Here is a 22363-nt window from a genome sequence, read left to right on the forward strand (position 1 = left end):
TGTATCATTAAAAATTGGTCTCCTCGCCCCCCAGCCGCCGTGCACCCCCCCCCCCCCCCCCCCCCCCCCCGTTTAGAACGGGCATGTACTGTGATGCTTTTGCTACGTGAGAGAAGCCATAAAAACCAAAGACCGAGTTTTCTGGTTTTGTTGCTCATCCTGCCCGTTCCTGCCCGCCACCCCCCTGCCTTTTAGCCCATTGCACAGCGCCACTGTGTGGATCCCGCGGGGAATGAAACCACCCGTTCGGCTGGAAATGGGTGTGATTAACAGTAATAAAATCGTAGAAATTGAAAGCTGAAAGGAAATTTAGAAACCATATTAAATCATATGTTCTATATCAGAAAGCAGAGCAGAAAATTGGGTTGTTTAGCGGCACTGTCAGCCAATTTGAAGACAAGTAGATTCTAAACACGTTTACAAATATTGAATTATTAAAGCAAGTGAGATGGTGGCTCCACTTCAGACCATTTTCAATCTCCATTGCCCTTCAAAACACAGGCTGGTACATATTGTTTGTGTCAGTGTTTAAAAGCCCCGAACATTTACTTTTAAATATTATTCCAGGTAAAAAATGTTTAAAAATGCAATCTAATACTCAGAACTATGGACTTGATAATGATAGGAAAGCACTTATTCCACTCAAGGAAATTCCTACAGACGGACTGTTTGAAACAAAAAGAGGACATATAGGAGTTTATGCCCTTTTTGGATGAGGCTCTCTTGCTCAAAACCCTATAACAAATGAAGGTATTCATACGTGTGTTTATTCATTTATACGGCATTTTCTGAGTACCTGCTAGTGCCAGATACTATGCCAAGTAAGATACAAAGATAAATATATGACCATTGCCCAGAGCTAACCATCCAGTGGGTTCACTGTCTAAAAAACTAGGATTATAATCCAGGCTTCATAAATTCTGCCTTGAGAGCTCAATCCTGTCATCCAAAATCTGTCTGAGTTCTTGACAACCGAGCAACTGGGGTGCTTTCAAAGGCGAGCTTGTTATTCTGTGGTCCTAAGTCCCACATCTCCACATCCTGCTTCTTTGCCCTTTGCTGAAACCAAGTCTTTATTTTGTGTTTGCTGTGCTCTGGATGAGAAAACAAAGAAACGAGTCTCTCCATAAATGAATTCAACCTTGCCCTTTACCGTAGAGGAAATTCAAATATCACAGTTTTGTCTGTGTGTGTGTGTGTGTGTGTGTGTGTGTGTGTGTGTGTGTGTAGCAAGCAAACCAGCACTGAACTTACAAGGCATTAGTTACCCCAAAGCCCATCCCACTAAGGGAACTCTGCTGGTGTTCTCTGCCTCTCCAGGAAACCACTAAGCTAGAGCCAGTGCAGGGTATCCTGCATTGCCTTATTAAAAGTTAAAATCAGGGCACCTGGGTGGCTCAGTGGGTTAACTTGCCTTTGGCTCAGGTCATGATCTCAGGGTCCTAGGATCGAGACCTGCCTCAGGCTCTCTGCTCAGCAGGGAGCTTGCTTCCTCCCCAACGCGCCCCCCCCCCCCCCCCCCCCCCCCCCCCCCCCCCCCCCGCCCCCCCGCCTATTTGTGATCTACCTCTCTCTCTGTCAAAAAAAAAAAAAAATCTGAAAAAGTTAAAATCAGGGTCGCCTGGCTGGCTCAGTCAGTTAAGCATCCACCTCTCAATTTTGGCTCAGGTCACCATCTCGGGGACCTGGGATGGAGCTCTGCGTCAGGCTCCACGGTGGGCATGGAGCCTGCTTGAGACCCAACTACCTCTCCTCCTGCCCTTCCCCCTCCACCTCTTTCTCTCCCTCTCTTATGAAAAAAAAAAAAAAAGTTAAAATTAAAAAAAAAATTTTAGAAATGAGAATTGGAAAAATGGCTCTTTCCAAGGAGGATTTTTTTTTTTTTAATTTTAACAGGTTGACACTTACCAGTACTAGTGGGCTGCTGAGGGTCCTGTGAGGACGGGGAGCTTTTCTCCGGGGCATCTGAAGCCGGCTCGTGATCGGTAACTAGGAAAGGGGAAAAACAGAAATCTGCAACTACAGAGAGCAGTCTCACCCACATGGTGCTTGGGACAATAGGTTGGGGAATGGACACGGCTGCTACGTGCCTGGGAGGTTCTGCGGAGACCTCAGCACTACGTGCCCTGCAGCTCTTGCTCTGGTGTTTGATTCCATCCTGCTGCTAGCCCATCTGCTAGCCTGCCTGGCTGAGAAGTACGGTATGGGGGGCCCACAGCGCTGTGTTTCACAGGAGTATGCTAAGGTGGTTTGCTGTCTCTGTCTCCATCTACCTGTTAGTCCTTCTGTCTGTCTGCCCAGTCCCCTAGCTCCCTCCTTATTTATTTGTTAGGTGGTCTTGGAGTCAGTCACAGACTGGGTTGAATTGTGATGTTGTTAACTTGCTTGCTGCCAAGTAAATTTTTTTTTTATTTAAGATTTTATTTATTTATTTGACAGAGATCACAAGTAGGCAGAGAGGCAGGTGTGTGTATGTGGGGAAGCAGGCTCCTGCTGAGCAGAGAGCCTGATGCAGGGCTTGATCCCAGGACCCTGAGATCATGACCTGAGCTGAAGGCAGAAGCTTAACCCACTGAGCCACCCAGGCGCCCCTGCCAAGTGAATTTGAGCAAGATGCCCAACCTCTTGAATGCTCAGTTTTTCCTTACCTGTAAAATGGAACTACTAACAGCATTTGCCTTTCTAGTGTTTCTTTTTTTTTCTTTTGGGTTTTTTTTGCAAGAAATTTTAATGAGTTCGTTCATTCAATATGCTTAGCACAGGGCTTTGCTATTTATTAAGCACAGTGGTTACGAATGTAATATTGTATAATGCAGAACAATAGTTGGCGCGCTTGGACCACTCAGTTGGTTGAGTGTCCAATTCTTCGTTTAGGCTCAGGGCATGATCTCAGGGTTGTGAGATCGAGCCCCATGTTGTGAGTCCAACCCCCATGTTGGACTCCATGCTGAGCGTGGAGCCTGCTTAGGATTCTCTCTGTCTGTCCGCCCCTTCCCCCTTCTCTCTCTATAAAAAACAAAAGAAAACAATCAAAATAGTGTTTGCGGATATTTCCACTCATTCAGCTTAGTGTAGATTTGACCAATGAACAGGCCTGCAACCAGGGAGTGTATAGAAAAGGTGCCTGAAATTTTATAAATATTGATACAGATATGTGACAGGTCATGTCTTTATGCAATCTATGAGTGCTTCTCAGCTTTCTAATTTTTATTTTTAAAGAGATTTTACTTATTTGAGAGAAATAGAGCACAAGCAGGCTGAGGCGCAGAGGGAGAAGGAGAGGAGGTGGGGCTCCATCCCAGGACCCTGAGATCATGACCTGAGCTGAAGGCAGATGCTTAACCCACTGAGTCACCCAGGTGCCCCAAACTTAATCGTTTTCTATTAAACCCAATACTAAAGAGATTTCAGAATGCAAAACAGTGCAATTTTTCTAACATTTTGGTGTTGCAAAAATAACAGTTATTTTTCCACAAAAAGATGCCATTTCTGTTTATACATAGTGGATTATTTTATAAATAAATATTTAAACTATTTTTTCAATTTTAATTTCTAGTATGTAAATATTGACAGATACAATTCACATAACTAAAAATTCCTTGGGGTCCTCAGCTATTTGCAGGAGTGCAGAGGGATCCCCACATCTCTGAGTTTGAGAACTGTTGCTCAAGTTTGTTTGTCTGTTTGTTTTTTAATCCCACCTCCAGTTAATAATAGGAAATTAAGATTCCTCATTTGGAATACTAAACAATGAAGTAAATCATTTGGAAGAGGGTCTGATCCATTCCTGCTCTGTTCTCTAATCATCACACTTCCACAAGCATCGAAGTGTTGATTTTTCAACGGCAGACACTGCTCACGTCCCTGGATACGATGCTTGCCCAATCTTCATTTTCCCAGGTCCTACCACACAGAGTATGGGAATGAAATGGGCCAGAATCCTTACTTGGAAATGTGTTTTAAAGCACCCTCAGCTAACCAAACTTTTTAAGCTCATTGGATGAACAAAATGTGTGTAGTATCTGTATGTCAACATAGTTGCTTGCTGAAGGGTGAAAAGCCATAAACACATGGAACTGGCCAAGAGATGGTGTTGGAGCTGCTCTCTGAAGACTCAGTGGAGATCAGGCTGTGGGTGCTAAATAATCCACAGTTAGATCAGAAACAAAAGTCAAGTCTTATCCTGTTATTATTATCCTATTATTATTATTATTATCCTATTATTTTCCTGTTTTTTTTAAAGAAAAAAATGTTTTATTTTTAAAGATTTTATTTATTTATCAGAGAGAGAGAGTGAGCACAGGCAGACAGAGGCAGAGGGAGAAGCAGGCTCCCTGCCGAGCAAGGAGCCCGATGCGGGACTCGATCCTAGGACGCTGGGATCATGACCTGAGCCAAAGGCAGCTGCTTAACCAACTGAGCCACCCAGGCGTCCCTATTATTTTCCTGTTATTATTATTATTATCCTATTATTATGAGAAGCATTTTATGACTATGATTTTGAGTCCTTTGGAAGTATGGCCATAATGGAGAAGAAACTGATTTCCCCTCTGGAGTAATTTTTGTAGATGGCCTGAATTGTAGCTGAAAAGTAAAAATACATACTTTTTCAATATCACTGATTCTTTTGTTGAAGAATCTGAATGTTGGGGCTCCCGGGTGGCTCAGTCGGTTGAGCATCCAACTCTTGGTTTCAGCTTGGGTTATGGTTTCAGGGTCATGAGATCAAGCCCTGCACTGGAATGCTCAGTGGGGAATCTGTTTGAGATTCTCTCTCTCTCTCAAATAAATAAATAAATAAATCTTAAAAATAAAAGACTCTAAGGATCTTTCAGAAGCACCCCTCCCGCCATGAGCTATGCTCCACTGATAGCAGAGGCTGGACTGGAGGGGGATGAGTCATGAAGAGGCAGGACTGTGCGTCAGATTACGTCAGCAAGCCCAGTCTGTGGGGCCCCAGTCTTCTGGAGGCAGCTTCCTCAAGACTTGCTACTTTTGGTTTGATGAGAAAGTGACTGGTGGAAAGCACTTGGTAGTGAGGGGGGAGCCGTTAGCCACAGCAGCAACCCCCACAGGGCTGCAGGGTGCTTTTCCCATGACAGCATGCTTCTTAACCAGTGCCTTGCCTTTCTCAACAAACATATCCTCACCCAGCCACTCCCTCCTTTGCTAGTGTGAGTGAATCCTTGCACTTGAGGAATTCTTTGTACTTTGAGAAGTACCTTATAAAATAACGAAGGTCAGAGTCTTATTCATTACAGATGTGTGATTCATGGTACTTCTTATTAGATACTTCTTGGCTCAGGAAGTTCGCTAGCGGCGCCTGGGTGCCTCAGCTCGCTAAGCGTCCGACTCTTGATTTCAACTGCAGTCATAATCTGAGGGTCATGGGATTGAGTCCTGCCTCAGGCTCTGAGCTGGGCTTAAAGCCTGCTTGAGAGTCTCTCTACCTTTCCACTGCTCCCTCACGCGCTCTCCCCACCCCTCCTCTCCCTCAAAAAAAGGTTTTCTGGAGCTTTAAAATTATTTTTTGTTTTTGATGAAGGAATCAGAGAACACATTCTGAAATGCCTCTTTACATTAACTATTTAATGTTTTATTAATATTTATTCTGCCCAGAATATTAACACAGTTAAACTAAAACCTGCAGAAAAGTTATAACAAAATAAATCTAAAGAGGAATCATGGCTTAATTTGACTGTGTGAGTGTTTTACATTAACATAAAATAATACGGGCAAGTTTAGATTTATTTCAGTGGCTGTTATCTCCTTTTGGGTTGACTACAAAGATAAAGTATGTCTCAGATGACCTCCCTGAAAACGTGATAAAATAAATAAATAAAACTATGTAGGGCCAAGTCAGGCCGGCTGTCATTATCAAAATGCAAGCATGACATCATTTGCATATGGCGCCCTGAGAGACTTTCCGCACAACTGGGGTCCCGGATGTTGGAACAGGTGCTCTAGGATGCTCAGCTGGAGAAATTTCCATCATTAAAGGGATTTGCTGTTAAGGAGAGCTTTGTGGACAGTGAAGGACTCTGAAGGACTCTGAAGGACTCTTCCCATTCCATTTAATTTCATTTAATAGTGTAATATTAAGGTAAATTAAATGACTAAAGACAATCATTCATTCTTCTTACCCAAGTCTTCAAATCGGAAAGGTGCTACCAGTTTTCCTCCTTGTAGGCCTTTGTGTCGGATCACACAGTCCACTGTTGAGTTTCTGCTGTATCTGTGGACTCTGAGGATGCTGCTGCTGTTACATTTCTTCCTATCAGTTTCAAATTCATGGTGGGTCTCACCTATGGAGCAAATGAAAGGGGTGTAGGAGGTTGTGGCTACTTAATACCATTGGGTGAGTTTGGTTCTCTTAAAGACCAATGGCCTTGACATCTTGGCAAACCTGTTAGACTTCTAAGTCATTCTAGATTCGCCCAGCTGCCTTGTGCACGCTTGGCCCCAGTCCCAGAGGGAAGCAGGTGAAGGACAGTGGTTAGGTTTCTATTAACCTTCACTACCGGAAAATAAAATCCAAAGCTTACGGTGATGGCACAGGCCAGCCTAATGTCATCAAACACAAAGACCCAAGACCTTACTCAAGGTGAATCAATCAGGCAAATGAAAGGAGAGGTCTTGTAATGATGTAGAATTGGCATTGGACGGAATCTCTCTCTGGGTGTATAAAGTCCAATGTAACACATTACGATGTAAAGAAACTCTAACCAGTTCCCAAACAGTTCCCAGACCATTAGTTATCCTTCTGTCAACTGAACCCTGCTTTAATCTAACCAAAGTTTAGATTCTTTAGTACCATAATATTTTTGCGGAGGGCATGACATCGTAACGCACTTTTTCAGGAGGATCTTACCTGTTCCAATATACAAGTCGTATGTTAAATGTATTTTCAAACTTTTGTCTGCTAGAATTTCATGCCAAGATAATAACTATATCATACTTATATACGAAATTCTGTTGAGTTTTAAGAAACCATAATATCCCATTTCAGGTGCCCACTTTATTTTAAGTATGAACATCTAATCCTATTATTTGTGATAGGTTTTCGAGATGAAGGCACGGTATCGATAGGTTATAAAGATAATTCTGTCCAGAGAAATCAGAAGGATTGTTGAAAGCTATTTTGCCGCTGCTGACACCACCAGAGGGTGCCAGAGGATTTAAAAATTCCTTGGAAATAGCCGTAGGAAGGAAAACAAAGGAGGCGAGAGAACATTGTTCTTACTTACCATCGAGTTCTACGTCATTCCCTATAATCCAGGTTATCTGCGGAGGCGGCTTACTTCTCACGGTGGAGCATTTAAGGGTAACGTGTTCTTTTCCGTCTTGCGTTCTGATAACTGAAGCTTCCAGGGTTGGTATGGACGGTGTTGCTGGAAGAGAATTAATTTTTCTGCGTTCACTGATCTGGTCTGCGTATCCCAGTAAAGCACGGAGTCTAATAGTCTATAGAGATCATGGTCGTGTATGGTCTACATAATGGACATTTTTTTTTTTTTTTTTTTACTTGATCCTTCCCAGAATACAGTTAAAGGGCTTTTATGTACTTGTAAACCTTCCTTGGCTCTAGTCCATATTGCTTGTCACCCAGTGTGTGATTAGTCCGTGGAAATTCCCAGTGTTACAACAGTAATTTTTACATTTGCTATTTGACTGTGTTTGGGAGAACACTAGTCTAGTTACATTGGTTACCAGTTATCGTAAGAACCCTTGTGTGTCCCTCCATATCTTGGTGGGTCAGTTTCCTTGTCTATGTCACGAAGGAATTGGTTTATGAGTTGGTCGGTTCAGTTCTAGACTGGCATGAGTGAGTGAGTTCTATCCCCTCCTAATATTAAAAATGCATTTCTCTTATCAAGGGCCCATTTGTCCTTTTTTTCATACTCCTGTCTTGGAAATAGAGTTGGCCCTTGAACAATGTGAGGATCAGGCGCACTGACACTTCTCCTGACCACCACACAGTTGAAAATCCATGCATAACTTTGACTCCCCCGAAACTCAACCAAGAGTCTACTGTTGATGGGAAGCCTTAGTGATAATATAGTTGATGAACACCTGTTTTCTATGTTTTATGTATTCTACACTCTGTTCTTCCTAGAAAGTCACCTAGAGAAAAGAAAATATTAAGAAAATCATAAGGAAGAGAAAACACCTTTATAGTACTGGGCGGTATTTATTTTAAAAATTTGCATATAAGGGAACCTGCACAATTCAAACCCATGCGGTTCAAGGGTCAAAGTGTACTTTTTGGGTAGGCTACCTTCTTCCTCTTTCCCATGCACCTTCACATTTTGGTCCAGAGCTGCACCCCAGCACGTTGATTGGCTCATTTATCTGCCATTGAGACATTGCAAACTCAGCTGCATGTAGATACTAGATGTGTTAGGTGTGGGCTGTCCACATAAGGAAAAGATAAAGCCCTTTGAGGAGCTGACAGTCTGGTGATAGACTCAGTCCCTAAGCTGTTAGTTAAAAGATCATGCGGTAAGTGTAGTGACAGAGGTATGCGGGGACGGGGAGAGGAGCCCAGAAGGGCACACAGGCAGCGTGAGCCAGAGTGCTCTGGGTGCTGGCCAGTAAGGTGGGCTGGGTCCCACTGGGTCTCAACCCGCCTCAGGAGCCTTCCCAGACACTTTGTTACTGTGCCTTTGCTTTATGGCAGGCACCGTGCTACATTAATTCAACAGAAGAAGCCCAAGACATTCACTTGTCATTTGTGGAATTATGTCACTTAGAGATCAATATAAAGTGACGTGTATAATTGATCTGAATTAGAGATCAATAAAAAGTGATGTTTATAATTGATCTGTTCCGTCACAAAAAGCAGAAAAGTAAAGACAGTAAGGCTTCCACTGAACACAGTGGATCGTCCAGAGAACGGAGCAAGCCCTGGGCAATCAGGAGACCCATGCTTCCTGTCCACACCTCCCAAACCCATTCCCCACTAGAAGAGAGGACCTGGTTTTGGCAGAGGATGTGAGCCAGCTGTCCAGTACAATTACATCTGAATTCATTGTATCTTAGCTTATGCTGTCGTTAGCTTCTACTTTATTTACAGGCTTCTCTGCCTGACTTGACCTGTGTGTCAACTCTTTTGTAGGCAGGGGCTATGCCCGATTCCTCTTTGATCCCCTGGAGCTTAGCACGGTGCCTGGTGCATAGTAGCAGCTTATCAAGTATTAATTCTCCTTTCTCTTAGTTCCTTGGACAAGAAACTGCATTGATGCCAAAAGACAAATTTCACAAAGTCACATTTTCATCTGGGGCTCGTGAGTCAAAATGCTCCTTTCTGTTTTCCTTTTGACAAAAGATGGTAGAGGTGCCCAAGAAAATGCTTTGCTCTAGGCAATATTACTAACTAGAATGTGAAGTTTAAGAATGATCTGTCCTGTCCTAAGTCTGTCGCTGGTGTTGTGCTGGGTTGCCGGCCCTCAGGCACTTACCTAACACGATCACTTTTACTTCCTTTGTTCTCACGGAGTTGCTGTAATGTAAACACTTGTACACGCCTTCATCTCGCTGGGTGACATTCAGCACGCTGACGGAAAGCTGATTGGTGGAGTGATGAAGAAGCTGGTATTTGGGATTTTTTAAAGCTGGACAAGAGAGAAAAAGAGCTGTTAGGAAGAAAGCGATCAGAAGAATACAGTCTCTCAGTGGGTTGATTATTCACAGGAATGGCTTTTGAATTTCACACTTTGGCGGAACAAATGTCACATCTCCGATTGAGCTGCCTTCCAAATTCTAGTGTTCCCAGTTGGATGCCTCTCAGAAGCTCGACATTCATTTAGGAAATGAAATATGTTGATACCGGGATCCGCGAAACAAACCATTTGCTTTATTTGTGCATGGAGGAAATTAACACTGTGCTGGTGAAGGGTTCGGGTTGAGGGGTGATTAATTTTTTTTTCATTTTTTTGGTACATTATGAAAAATTAGATTTACCTCTTAGATTGATTTCATTTTTTGTACATTATGAAAAACGAGATTCACCCCATTAGAGTCACCTCCTTGAAATCTAATTGATTTGAGGTTGTCCTGTCACGATGGGTGTAAAGAATGGAAAATTAACGCATGACTATCCATTTCTCCATTTGGGTGCTTTTTATTTTTAAAGATTTTGGTTATAAGTTAATCTCCACACATGATGTAGAACTTGAACTCATAACCCCAAGATCAAGAGTTGCATGCTCTGGGTGGCTCAGTGGGTTAAAGCCTCTGCCTTCGGCTCAGGCCATGATCTCAGGGTCCTGGGATCGAGTCCCGCATCGGGCTCTCTGCTCAGCAGGGAGCCTGCCTCCTCCTCTCTCTCTCTCTCTCTGCCTGCCTCTCTGCCTACTTGTGATTTCTCTCTGTCAAATAAATAAATAAAATCTTAAAAAAAAAAAAAAGTTGCATGTTCTACCTACTGAGCCAGCCAGGTGCTCCTTTTATTTTTAATTTTTTAGAAATTTATTATTATTTGAAGTTTCCTAAAGATTTTGGCAAGTGTTTGGGTTTGTTGTTGTTGTTGTTGTTGTTGTTTTTTGATTCTGTGTTGACCTGGGATTTCTATCTTAGGTCGTAGGTCCCTTAGCAAATCCGAGGCTCCTGAAATAAGTGGTTTTTGCCTCCCTCTGTCTCTCTCTCTTTGGATTTGTAACATGAACAAGCGTAACATAGTTAAACCTTGAATGGCTGACCAAGGAAGGTTGTTTCTCATCTGAAAGAATGGTTGTGTGTCCTGGGACACTGGCATTATCTGAGCTAGATTTCAGGCATTTTCAAGCTGACCACTATTGATTTTTGAGTCCTTAATTCTTCGTTGTGGGGCTATCTTGTACACTATGTTTAGCAGCAATCCTCTCTACTCATTAGATGCTAGGACCGCCCCCTCCCCCGCTCCTTTTTCCCCAGTTATAACAACACAAACTCTCTCCAGACATTGCTATATGTCGCCTGGAAGGCAAGAATGACCCTTGCTTGAGCATCACTGAGTTCAACCAAGGTTCTCTTGTTGTAGGAATTTGAGAGTGCCCATCTTCTCCCAGATTACTAAAACCCAAACCAAACCAAGAGAAAACAATATTTAACAGGAATGATCTCTACTCAAACTGTTTCTCTCAGAACTTTCAACAATTAACATCTACTTTCTTTACTGGATTCTACTATTAATAGTTAATTTTGCTTGAAATATATGGTAAGTTTACATCGAACATAAAGATATTTAATAATGTTTCATAGCATGGGACACCTAGGTGGCTCACTTGGTTGAGCTTCTGACTCTTGCTTTCTGCTCAGGTTGTGATCTCAGGGTCCTGGGATCGAGCCCCATGCTGGGCTCCACGCTCAGTGCAGAGTCTGCTTGAGATTTCCTCCCTCTCTCTCTGTCTCTCCTGCTTATGCACCTGCCCTCCCTCCCTCTCTCTCTCTCTAAAATAAATAAATCTTTAAAAAACTGTTTCATAGCATATCAAGTTTTTTAGAGGCTCTGCTTTTACAAGATAGAATGAAATTTGCTGTTTTGGAGACTTTTCCAAATATTTGGCCATTCAGAATATTACATGGAGGTATACAATGGTCTCATTAGGAAGAGGAGGGGTTAGTAAAATCCTGGCCAAAGAAAGGAACTAAATAGACTTTTAAGAATCCCTTTCCTTAAGAACAAAACAAAACCATTGTGACTGTGTGGGGTGATGGATGTTAATTAGACCCCCTGTGGCAATTAATTTGCAGTATATACATAATATTAGATCATTGTATGCCTCATACTAATGCAGTGCTATGTGTTTATTATATGTCAATAAAATTGGCAGTGTTGGGGGTGGGGGATTCCCTTTCCACCTCAGGCATCTGGGACTCAACGTGTGTCTGTGAAAACAGGAATGGCTGCCCTCCCTTCCAAGGTAGTGTGCCCTGTCTGTTCCTCAGTGGCTCCGTGATCTTGGTTTTGTGTTGAGACCAACAGGAGAAAAGGAGGTATCTGAAAGGGAGCTTTGTGATGGGGCTTTGAATGGCTCAGATGGGAAGTGAGGCAGCTGGCTCCAGACGTGGGGCGACGGTGTGAGCTGCGGGAGGACAAAAGGCCTCAAGTCTGTCTGCGGCCTGTCATTGGTGCTGTTGGCAGGTTCATCGCTGCTGAGAGGAAAAGGGTGATGTGGGGGTGATGTGGGGGTGAGGTGTGGGCATGGAAATGTGCTTTGTAACTTGAGCCCCCTTTACCAACCATTCTGGTGGGGTTTCCCTTTCAGACTTCCTGTCAGAAAAAGCAGCCGTGTGTAAAGTAGTAGGTCTCTGGGTGTGATCCCCACGTAACAGCAGGGGAGGCCAAGCCCACCGTTTGGGTGACTCATGCTGGTTTCTATCCCACCAACTTGTCTGTCTGGAAAATCCCACAGGTTGAGGTCGGGTGGCAATTTTTTTTTTTTTCTTCCACTTACCAGGATGCTCATTTAAAAAAATGGTGAACCCTGAGGGGGCCAGCCACTGCAGGGAGGTGGTCTTCCCCTGAGAAACAACACACTTCAGAATGAGCGTCTGGCCTTCCTCCACGGTGACTGTTTCTGTGTGGTTAGTCAGAAAGGCTTCTGCAGAGGAAGAGAATTGGGGACAGTCAGGCTGGCATAGGCCAAGACACACTCCCGAGCTGAGGCAGGGACTTATTCTCAACACAACCTCATTCATTCATTTAGTCATTTAGTCATTTATTATGTACTTTTTTTTTTTGAGAGAGAGAGACTCAGGGGGAGAGGGGCAGAAGCAGAGGGAGAGGGAGAGAGAATCTTAAGCAGTGAACCCCAACATAGGGCTCGATCTCTCGACCCTGAGATCATGACCTGAGCCAAAATCAAGGGTCAGATGCCTAACCAAATGAGCCACCCAAGTGCCCCTCATTACACACCTCTTAGAGAAACAAAACCTAAATCAATACAAAGGAGCAAGCATTGTACGTAGGGGCACTAAGATGCTTCCTGAAGGAGGTCTGAATGAAGGGGTGCGATTTTGATAGGAAAGAAGGAAAGTGTTAAACAGTATCTATTAGGCACTTGCTCTCTCCTATGCCAGGAACTCTGCCAGGCCACATTCACCTGTATTTAATTTAACTTTTGAACTAACCCTATAAAGAAAGAATGATGTTGCTGGTTCTCTAGATGAGGAAATAGAGGCTGAAGGTCACACAGGTTGGGGTCTGTACCCACGTCTGTGGGCTTCAGAGTCCATGGTCATGTAACTAGGTCAGATTGTCCAAATATGGAGACCCCTGAAACACCTGTTTCTGGCCTCAACCTTGAAACAAGTGACTTGTGGCTTTAAGTACAAGTTAGGTGTCTAGGATTCCAAGTGGTTTTCATGCAAAAGAGCTTCTGCACCAGAGCAAGGATGTTCTAAGATCTCTTCCAGTTCGGTTGTCCACAGTAACACTTTCTCCAGGCAAACATGAGCATCTAATTTCCCCCAGTCACAACCCCCAGAGAATGATAAACAGTGGGTTGTTAGCAGCTGCAAATACAATCTCCCAAAAAGGAAATGGATAAAAAAAAATAAAATAAATGGGCTTTATTGCTGATTTGGCACTTTTATTGCCATCTGCTATTTCTTCAAGTCTTAAGTTTAAAAAAACCTCCCCCGCCCCCCCCCCCGAGGACTAGACAATTCTTATCAATGAAAGTACGAAGCACTTCTATAAACAGAAGAATGCTGTGGGGTTATAAATTATGAATAGCAAATATAATGAGTTTCACTGTATCATCTCAAACCTTAAAAAGAGAGAGAGAGAGAGAGAGAGAAACAAGGAGTTTATTTCCTTGTGATAAATTTCAAGTATTAGGAGAAGTGCTTTGGACTTTTTAGTTTGTTCCATTTCTAGGTCATTAATTTCAATCTAGTCTCTGGCAATAATAACCCAGAATTGTTGTACTGTATTCTTATTGACTTTCACAGGAAAAAAGTTTGCTGGAGTTCTGATGGAAAAATACCCAAATCATCAGCCAATACTAATGAACAATGAAGAGTCCATAAAAAGATACTGTGTTTTCATAAGAGCATTGAAGCATAAGCCCAGAATTCTGCTTGGGTTGGGTCATTTGGAAGTATTTTCATCTATAAAATCAACCCGTAACTGAGTAGTAAAGATAATATTAGTAGAGATGCTTTGAAGTGACAATGGAATTTCTTCTAAGGTTAAGGAGTTTCCGAGCCAAGAAATTGAATCTAGAACTATCTACCTTCCATTACTTCCATAATCATTCCCATCTTGATTCTTGCTTTTTACTTTCTCGTTCTTGTGTGTTATCCTGCTTCCCACAGATTGAAGTTTCTAGAGGGCAGAGACTATTTTCTATTTCTCTAAAATTCATTCCTTACAGAAAGTATCACAGTGTGAGCTTGAAAAGTAATGGTTTAGTGCCAGCTCTCATGATGGCAGCATAAAGCAGGTGATGGACAGGCATCTTTGGTCTCCTGTTGTTAATAAGAATACTGAGAGACAGGAGGGAAGTTACTATGTTGAATCAATGACAGAATAAAGACCACTGTCAAAGCAACATGCCCTAATTTCATCTCTCAGGCCAGAAGTTGATACTAAAAAGTTTTGTCCGTGTCCTTACCTTTGGCAAAGCCATTGTCTAGACAGGAAGCCCGCATCTGGGGAAAGGGGAGTGTCGGGATTTATCTGTGGACGGTTTATGAATAAATGTCTTCCATTTTAAAGATGCCTTCTTCTTGGGATGTGTGCTTTTGAATTAAATCGTTATTTGATTCTTATAGGGTTTAAAAAATTGTAATGACATATAGGGTGGCTTTTTAGCAGAAGCTAAAGAATCGTATCTCCTGGGGCACCTGGGTTGCTCAGTGGGTTAAAGCCTCTGCCTTTGGCTCAGGTCATGATCTTAGGGTCCTGGGATCGAGCCCTGCATCAGGCTCTCTGCTCAGTGGGGAACCTGCTTCCCTTCCTCTCTCTGCCTGCTTCTCTGCCTACTTGTGATCTCTGTCTGTCAAATTAAAAAAAAAAAAAAGAATCTTATCTCCTAAGATCAGTGTTTGCCTCTATTGTTGGGAACTGAGTCCCAGGCTACTGAGCACAGCTACAAAAGCCTGGGTTTCGCGTGGAAAGGGCTGTGTTCGAGGCATAGAGTGATTGCTGTATCCTCTACTCTGTTCCAAGCCTTGCCTTTAGCTTTACAGGCTGGTATTTCTTTCAGTTAGCATGTAGACCCCTTGTTTGATTGAGAGACAGGAAATCATTGTAGAAAGGAAGAATAGCCCCGGAGAGAAGCCACAGACAGGATGCTTCAGCTGTGAGTGCTCCCTGATACCGTTCAGTGTGTTGAGCTCTGCTGAACACTGGGAGAAGATTCCTGTACCTGTGTTTGATGGTACGTCTTCCAAGGGGGAAGTTCTCCAGGATTCTCTCATTGCTGTTGCAAATTAAACCGGAGCTCCTCTTTTATAGATATATTTTTTGCATCTAAGTTTGGAGTCCAACTTTCACCTTCTTTGTCAGAGGGAGGGTGTGGGTTACCTTCTTTGCTCACCACTTCCTCCCCTGCAGGCTCTAAAAACATATCCCTATGCACCCCTCGACTTTCCCGTGTAGCTCCTGAGTGCGGTGTGCCTACTTCCTAGGCTCCCCGGCTGGGCTTCAGAGCTCCAGTCTGTCTCCGTGGCTCCTCCAAGGCCAAGCGTGCAAAGCAGGGCAGGGATTAGCCGTGGAGTTTCTCCTGGGAGGTCCCCCCTTACTGCTGGTGGATCTTGTTTACTGAATGGGTTACGGACTTCTGACTAGTTTCATCCATCCATGCGAGGCCATGTGTTCTGAGGCTGCTGGTTGACTCTGGGGTTCATGGATTGTGACCGGTTTATAGATGAAGTAGAACCTGTGACCTTCATGATCTCCACGCCCAACCTCATGGCAGTGGCTTCACCCCAGAGCATGTGTGACCGACCCTCAGTCAAAAGGGCAAGCAGCAGTCCCAACCACCCGCCAAAGCATACATAGATGAAACCTGGGCAGTTCTTACGATTTCCTTGTTTTCCCCAAGATTTTCAGGGTCCCAGTGTCTGATCTCTCCTCTACTAGAGGTTATCATGGTAGACTGAAGAAAGAGTAAAATGTTCCTTTTTTTTTCCCCCATACCTTACTATCCCAGTGATTGCATCCAATAAATTAAAAGCTCCAGAACAAAGCGAGTCTATCCTGCAGGGACCCCAAACTTGTCAGATCCCATCAGAACGCATCATCTCTAGTGTCCCCCTAGGCTCCACACACAGCTGGCACAGAGAGACCACCCACTCTATTCCTCTGTTTGCTTGTATCTAATGTGGTTACCAGCCGCGGCTAGGTCCAGGCTCAAGAAGACACTTGGCCTTTGTCCATGCTGTTCTATTGAGCTGGATACCTTTTTTTTTTTTTTTTTAAGAGGGGGAGGGGCAGAGGGAGAAGGAGAGCGAGACAGAATCTTAAGCAGGCTACATGCCCAGTGAGGAGCCCAAAGTGGGGCCTGATGCTGGGCTCGATACAGAGCTCCATCTCCCAACCCCGAGATCATGACCTGAGCTGAAATCGAGAGTCAGATACTTAACTGACTGAGCCACCCAGGCACCACTGCCAGGATAGCTTTCTTATCGCCTCTAGGACTCAATTCAAATTATACCACTGCCTAACCAGTCTTTAGCCTTCTTCTTCCCCACAATGACCTCCCCTCTCCTCCAGCTCCCTGAAGGGACTTCTATTATAGCACTTAGCCCAGTGCTTTACATTTGGTTACAAGTATCTCAGTGTGGAGATTGCAAACTTCTCATAGAGAAGTGTTTGGCATTCATTCATTTTTACAGTCCCAGGACTTCACACAAAGTAAGTTTTATTTTATTTAATTTTTTCAATTTTTTTTCAAATAAGATTTAAGTATTGGGTGCCTCGATGTCTCAGTCAGTTGGGTGTCTGCCTTCGACTGAGATCATGATCGCAGGGTCCTGGGATCGAGCCCCGCATCAGGTTCCCTGCTCAGCGGTGGTAGGTTTCTCCCTCTCCCTTCCCCCCACTTGTCTTGTTTTCTTTTTTTCATGCTCTCTCTCTCAAATAAAATCTTAAAAAAAATTTTTTTAAAGTATTAGTTGAATTAATGGCTAAAATGGGGACATTTATATATCCAGTAATAAACAATGTAACAGCTCTGTTATTGTTATGTTGCATAAGAAAGACTTGAACTAAGTTGAAATCAGGATGATTGTCTCAAATCAGAGCCCTATTTACATGACTATTATGAGGTAGTAGACAAATGCTTCCATTTAGATCATTATAAAAAAGGATTGTTGTTGTTATTATTATTGTTTAGATAGACTCAACAGAGAAAATTAAAAGGGTGAAGATGAATCTGGCTTTGTCAAAATTATTTCCAGTATGGCTTTCAAGAAGGCATCTCGGAATGTCAACAAACATGGGACTTTTTCATGGTTAAAAACAGAAAACATGGACAAAAGGATTATCAACAGAACCTTAAATTTACAACTCTTTTTTGTTTCCTGCATCCTACCCTGCCCTAAAGACCAGGATAGAAGGTTCAAACTGGTGGGTTTTCATCATCCACAATATAGCTGAATTGGATTAATTTTGAAAAATTGTTCATTCTTACTGTATTTTACCCATCCTAGAGGCTATTTATGTGGATAGTGACCTTGAAAAGAGATTACGGAATTTTTTTGTCCATAGTTCTTGGCAGCCTTAGAAGTTGCATGGTAGAAGATACAGTGATCTTCCCATGATTCATAGCTAAAAACAGCTGACAGCAATAGTGTTGCCAAAATTGATTCGCTGCCTTTTTGCTAACAAGAAAGCAATATGGTCAGCTCCCTCCTCTTTGGGACTCTGACAGGCCCAAGCAAGTTTAGGTCAGAGGGGACAATGTGTGCCCAATGCCACTGAGCCTCGAGGCCTGGGTATGTTTACGGTTTGGGATTTTCAGTAGCATATCTTCCAAATTGTATAAATCAGTGGCTTTCAGACTTTTGATCTACATTAAGAAACACTTTCTATCCCAACCTTGTAGAAAGACACACACACACACACACACACACACACACACACACACACACAGTAAATCCTTCATGAGATAATTCTTATTTATATGCTGTGCAGGCTGATTTACTAGCTGTGAAAATGTGGGTGGGTTATCTAACTTCTTTTAAACTCCATTTTCTCATGTAAATTGGGGTAGGGATATTAATACCTCAGTATCTGTGCTAGGATGAAATGTAATTAATATAAAATGCCTACCCCTTACATGGTACAATAAATATATTTTCTCCTCCCTTTATAAATAGTATTTGAATAATTTATATTTTAAAAGAGTTGTTTTAGGTTTTGCCTTAAGACATGATTATTATTGTTTTTCTTTAAAACTTTTTTTTGAGATATTTTTAGGAGGCAACAACTTGAATCCTCAAAAAGTGAAAGTCAGTTAAGGGCTTTAAACTTTGGAAGAATTGAGAACATTCTAATTTTGGCTCTCTAAATGTACTTTTCCTGAATGTATGAGCTGCACTTTAAGCCACTTATTGAAGAAACTAATATTATTTATTACCAAATACTGAATTCATAGGAAGTGCCTCAGAGTATAAGAATGAAAGAAGAAAGCACTTAATCTAAGTGTATAAAATAGGAAATTGAAATACTACATAAAATAGGAAATCTAGTTTTTTAAAACGGGATCATTCAGCTGCAGTTGTATGGCAAATGTAGATTTAGGATTGGTGCAGTCCCTGAAAGCTAACTGTAATTCAGCTCAATATTTGGAAACACACACAGGCAGCAAGCAATACATTTTGGCATAGCTTCTTTTGTAAGAATTGGGTACAAGTTGCAATCAGAGATTTAGAGACTTCTATACCTTGCCCCCTCTTTTGAGCAGGAATAATTTGGCCTGTGCTAAAGAGGTAACAGCGTCTCTAATTTTCATCATGCTACATTCAAATTCAGGAAGCATCAAAAGTCAGATTTGAAAATGCTAATCCAATGTAAAGTATCACCGACTCAAAAACTAAGCAGGCATTTTCCATGGGGCTCATTATTATCTCTGAGCTAATGAAAAGTTGTAGAGCACTTCGTCATCCTCAAAGTGCTTTCCCATTTTGAAATTTGATCCCTTTAAAAATCCAGGGAGCTTGGTCGTCAAACATAATTAATCATCTCTCCATGTTAAGATGCAGACATTGAGTTTTTAGAGAACTTGAATTACCTGGCTGAGGCTTATACAATAAAGAAGCTTTTAAAATCCCACTGTGGGGCGCCTGGGTGGCTCAGTGGGTTAAGCCTCTGCCTTTGGCTCAGGTCATGATCCCAGGGTCCTGGGATTGAGCCCCGCTTCGGGCACCCCGCTCAGCAGGGAGCCTGCTTCCCTTCCGTTCTCTCTGCCTGCTCTCTGCCTACTTGTGATCTCTGTCAAATAAATAAATAAAATCTTAAAAAAAAAAAATCCCACTGTGATGCTCGTCCACCTTGCATACACTTAAGAGACAGCCTAATAAGCTTGTAACATTTTTGCCGTACCATAGATGCCACAGAGACACAGGTTACAGTGATTCTTTCTATACTTACTAGTATTGAATACTAATAGAACCATTGAACAAGAGATTAAATAAAGCAGGAGCATCCCTCCATGTGTGATTGAGGTGTAGCTTAGAAAGTAATCACATACACACCTGGGTTCTCCTCCGCCGTGGGTCCTCTGTGAATGCAACTGACTGACAGGTAGATTTGGTACAATACCAGGTCAGCTGAGTCTCATAAGAAACGAGCCCCAAGTCCTTACCTTGTAAGGGGAACCAGGCCAGCAAGCTGCAAAATCTCCACCACATGTTGTACCGAGCTGTTGTCACACTTTGTCAACTTCCTCTAGATTCTGAAATAAAGGGAGCAGAGTGGTTTCTTTTGAAGGGGGAGAGGCAGCAGCTCTGTGACCTCATGTGTTTAACGCCTCCATTGGCTCTGGAAGCCCCCTCTTGGCTCGCTGCCCCCAAACTACCTTCGGGTGGAACATTCAGGGGACAGCATGTGTCATCACGATTGTGGAGAGGTGTGAGTGATGTGTTGGTGGCACAGGTCATTCTGCCACACGTGGGTAGTACTGGTAAATCCGCTAGGTTGTGAGACTTTGTGGGGAGGAGAAGTGGGAGAGAGATTAAAATTTCCCTGCGTGGTGATGTGACCTTGTCACTTTTCTGATGTCTTAGACAATGATAACAGGATGATTGTTGCTGAACCTTTGTTTTTCATTTCTGACAACAGTATATAATGGTTTCAGGGGAAGAATTCATCCACTCACATTATTTGATCATTTAAAAAATCTGTATCAGGAGCACCTAGGTGGCTCAGTGGGTTAAGCCTCTGCCTTCGGCTCAGGTCATGATCTCAGGGTTCTGGGATCGAGCCCTGCATCGGGCTCTCTGCTCAGCAGGGAGCCTGCTTCCCCTTCTCTCTGCCTGCCTCTCTGCCTGCTTGTGGTCTCTCTCTTTCAAATAAATAAATAAAATCTTAAAAAAAATAAATTTAAAAAGATAAATATCTTTTTTTTTAAAGATTTTATTTATTTATTTGACAGATCACAAGTAGGCAGAGAGGCAGGCAGAGAGAGAGAGAGAGAGGGAAGCAGGCTCCCCACTGAGCAGAAAGCCCGATGCGGGACTCGATCCCAGGACCCTGAGATCATGACCTGAGCCGAAGGCAGTGGCTTAACCCACTGAGCCACCCAGGTGCCCCTAAAAAGATAAATATCTTAACAATAAAGGAGAATATGATCTAGTGAGGGGTGACAATAGACAAATGTACCATTTTGGTATTTAATCGTCATTAATTGCACAAATTGAGATACACTACTTCATTGTTTCTAGACCACACAGCAGAATACTAATAGAATTATGGTTAAAAAATAGTCTAGACTGCAATGTTTGGAAAATTATAAGGGAAATAATATTTGGTTCTAATTAAAATGAGAGGGCACCTGGCTGGACAGTTGGCAAAGCATGTGACTCTTGATTTTGGGATGGTGAGTTCAAGCCTCACTTGGGTATAGAGATTATTTTACAAAATAATAGAATAAAACTTAGAAACAAAAATGACCACTATTACTCTGTAAATCTGTTGATACCTTTGGTAGAGAAAATTTTATCCATCAAAAATATCTTTCAGGGGCACCTGGGTGGCTCAGTGGGTTAAAGCCTCTGCCTTTGGCTCAGGTCATGATCCCAGGCTCCTGGGATCAAGCCCCGAATCAGGCTCTCTGCTCAGCAGGGAGCCTGCTTCCCTTCCTCTCTCTGCCTGCCTCTCTGTCTACTTGTGATCTCTGTCTGTCAAATAAATAAAATCTTTAAAAAAAAATCTTTTAAATCTTTTAACTTTTTTATTAATTTTTTTTTTTTTACAGATTTTATTTATTTGAGAGAGAGAGAGGGAGCAAGAGAGTGTGTGAGCAAAGGGAGGGCAGAGGGAGAGGGAGAATCTCAAGCAGACTCTGTCTTGAGCCTGGAGCCTGATGCAGGGCTTGATCCTGTGACCCTGAGATCATGACCTGAGCTGAAATCAAGAATCGGATGCTTAACTGACCAAACCACCCAGGTGCCTTTCAATTATTTTACCTATTTTAACAGATAGAATGAAAAGAGGAGAGAAAATAGAATTTTCTTGTAGGGCATAGCATGATATAAGGTAAAGTTTCCCTAATTGTATGATGATATAAAGGCCTTGGGCCTCTAGCCAAAAAATGCAGTCGGCGAGGGTCAGCCCCAGAGTGATTCAATCAGAGTCTCACTTGAATGAGGAGCCACCTGCATGTTTAACAAGCTCTCTGGGGTATCATAAGTCAAGTTTGAGCAACACGGACAGTGTTCTGGAATGGAAATCAAGACATCTAGGAACTAACCCTCACTCTGCTACCAGCTGGTGTGGCTGAGGTCAGACGGGTTTCTCCATAAACTGCTTATTGACTCTTTTGACATATATGGACTTGCTTACGGAAACAGGGAATGGATAAGTTGTATCCTACCGTTTTTGTTTTTTTTTTTTTTTTAAATAGAGGACTGGGTGGTTTGCTTGGAGTGTTACAAGTCAGGGGCAGAGCTGAGAAGACAAGCCAGGACTTCAGTCTTTGGTTGGATTTTTTTTTGCCTGGAATTCCTCCAGGTACTTCCAGTTTTATATTTAAGGCTCTATGGTGTCTAAGCATTCAGTTTTCCTGTGATGGCCATGTCCTTGCTTTAGGGTGGTACCTTCTCTTTGTACCCTGTCTACCTCTTTAAGAAAGTCCAAGGAACGGGGGACACAGTGTCTTTTTGGGCCTCCCATGGGAGATGTGAATTGCCCTTGGTTAGTTGATAA

General features: G+C 42.7%; 1 protein-coding gene across 1 annotated transcript in view; it reads right to left on the bottom strand.

Annotated features, from left to right (window-relative positions):
- CRTAM (cytotoxic and regulatory T cell molecule) overlaps positions 1-19859 on the bottom strand; it is a 28063-nt gene extending 8204 nt beyond the window's left edge. Inside the window, exons 1-6 of the mRNA XM_059415012.1 lie at positions 19803-19859; positions 12438-12584; positions 9462-9614; positions 7248-7391; positions 6144-6305; positions 1909-1989 (exon numbers count right to left, since the gene is read on the bottom strand). Of these exons, the coding sequence (XP_059270995.1) occupies positions 1909-1989; positions 6144-6305; positions 7248-7391; positions 9462-9614; positions 12438-12584; positions 19803-19848 (733 nt within the window). The 5' untranslated portion in view covers positions 19849-19859. The remainder of the gene's footprint in view (positions 1-1908; positions 1990-6143; positions 6306-7247; positions 7392-9461; positions 9615-12437; positions 12585-19802) is intronic.
- Positions 19860-22363: the final 2504 nt, after the last annotated feature.

The sequence above is a fragment of the Mustela nigripes genome, chromosome 1, assembly GCF_022355385.1.
Source record: "Mustela nigripes isolate SB6536 chromosome 1, MUSNIG.SB6536, whole genome shotgun sequence".
NCBI lineage: Eukaryota > Metazoa > Chordata > Mammalia > Carnivora > Mustelidae > Mustela > Mustela nigripes.